At 55.2% G+C, this 2,153-nt stretch overlaps 1 protein-coding gene across 1 annotated transcript; it reads right to left on the minus strand.

Moving 5' to 3' along the window:
* Positions 1–292: 292 nt before the first annotated feature.
* Positions 293–1,810, minus strand: LOC120860019 (melanoma antigen preferentially expressed in tumors-like; the record flags this gene model as incomplete). The annotated part of the gene is given in 3 exon segments (XM_040235882.1): positions 293–898; positions 1,173–1,492; positions 1,754–1,810. Coding segments are annotated over 3 exon segments (983 nt in total), but the record flags the coding sequence as incomplete, so codon positions are not given.
* Between the last annotated feature and the right edge of the window lie 343 nt (positions 1,811–2,153).

Consider the following 2,153-nt stretch of genomic DNA (forward strand, 5'->3'; position numbering starts at 1 on the left):
CTTAGTTATCTGTCATCATCTCAGCTAAGACATCACTCTCTCAGAAAGAATTCCCATGGGCATCACACCTGACCGCCACTATGTGGACTCCCAGCAAGAAGTCCCCTTTGACAACATCTAATGTAGGCCATGCCTCTGACCCTGACCAGGGAGGTGACCTCATAAGTCACCCGGGGACAGAACGGTGGCATTGTGAGGCCTTACCAGTGACCCGTGCACCCTGGCAATGTCCCCAGTGGGCACAAAATGAGAGAGGCCTGTTCTGGACTGTGGAGCTGGCTCCACCCCTCACCTGAGCACCTGGTGCAGGCGGCCCTCCAAGAAGGCGATGGAGTCCAGGTAGAGCTCCTGCAGGTGGGGCAGGTTGAGGAACTGGGTGGTGACCTGGCCAACCCAGTGCTCCTCCTGGTCAGGGGTGGTGTGCGGCAACACGTGGATGTGAGACAGCAGCAGTTGACACAAGTTGCCCATCTGTCCCAGGTGCACCAGGAACCTGCCCAGTGTGGCCACCTTCCAGGTGCTGTTCACCTCCAGGTCCTGGATAGAGTCCAGCTGCACCAGCTTCAGGATCCTCCTGATGCTCTGCCTGGGGATGCTGAAGATCCTCAGCTTTTGGCATCGAAAGTGGAGCAGGCTCCTCCTCTGCTTGGCCTTCTTCAACAGGTAGCTGAGGGTCTCATCCATGGTGTCCTCCTTGAGGCACAGATCAAGCAGCACCTCAACAGGGGCCTGTGCCAGCATCAGCCTTGCCTGTGCCTCCACCCTGCACATCTTCTGCATGGGTTGGGCCGGCTCGGGCTCCAGCTGTGAGCAAACACTGGCCTTGATGCCACACCAAGGGGTCCAGAAGGTCTGATGTGTGTTCCAGCACAAGTCAAGCACCTGCAGCTTCCACCGCCTGCGGGGCCACAGGGCACACACTAGCTATGGAGAGTTTGGAGGGCACCAGGACCCCGCGAGGGTTCTGCACTTCACACACCACAGCTCCTCTGGCCTCCCGGCCTGCCTTGGTCCCCACTTTAAAGGACACTGGGGGAGGGCCACGTGCCTTTTGTCCCCTCTGCCCCTCAACTAGTCCTGTACACCCGAACGCCTCTTCCAGGTGATCCTCCTGCCCTGGCTGCATCTTGCTCACACCCCCAGGCCCCACAAGTCTGCCAGGTCGACCTTACCTGGGGCCGACCTCCTGAGCAAGGAGGACTTCCAGGCCGTTGAGTGCAGCCTGGAAGGTCTCCAGATGAGGCTGGTGGTCCTTCATCAGGGCCCCCAGTGGGAGGCAGGGGAAGGGCCAGGCCTGCACCATTGCCTTCACGGCACGGGTGTGCTTCCCGGCAAAAGCCGCCTTAAACAGCGGTGGGAAGAGCTCGATGGGCAGCTCCTCTAGGGCCGTGTTGTCCAAGGCCTCATTCCGCATGAGGCTCTGGTTGGCCAGTTCCAGGAGTCAGGGTGGGGCCCGGACGCCAAACCTGAAGAACCTACTCTGGAACGAGTCCTGGGGAGGATGTCAGATGCCAGGGTGGCGGGCGTCCTTCTCCGGCCAAGATCCTGGGTGACCTTGCTGTTCCTCCATACTCAGAGAACCCAAGGCAGGGTCAGAGACATCTTCTGGCCACAAAGTCACAGCTTTTGCCCCACTGGCACCTTGAGAAGCCCCTCTTTGGGCAGCAACAAAGGGACAAGGTGATCTCTTGCCCCATCCTGTGTCTACTGCTGGTGCATTTAATCCCAGCCCTGCTGGCCAGTAGACACCTACCAGTCTGACAGCTGACCCCACTCTCTTCAGAGAAAACTTCTGATTATTTCTCAAGGGCTGAAAACAGAAACAAGGAGTTTAGACCACCATGGCCTGTCTCTAAACTCCAACCAATAACTCACCTAATGGGTGCTGACATGTCACTTAATAAAAAGACGTACCTTTCACTGTGTGTCTCTTCTACAAATGTCATTACCATTTGGTTCATTGGAGCAAAGCACTCACATTCAGAACAAAGCCTCCATTCTTTAAAATATTCTACACATTTTTTATTTTTGTATTCCATCAACTTATAAAAAACAGTTTTTACCTTGTAAAACAAAAAGAAAGCCCCAAAACCTTTTAAGCTAGTTAAATCACAAAACTATAAAATACAGGAACTATAATCACTGGTCCCAAA

Source organism: Oryx dammah, unplaced genomic scaffold (genome assembly GCF_014754425.2).
Source record: "Oryx dammah isolate SB20612 unplaced genomic scaffold, SCBI_Odam_1.1 HiC_scaffold_6054, whole genome shotgun sequence".
Taxonomy (NCBI): Eukaryota; Metazoa; Chordata; class Mammalia; order Artiodactyla; family Bovidae; genus Oryx; species Oryx dammah.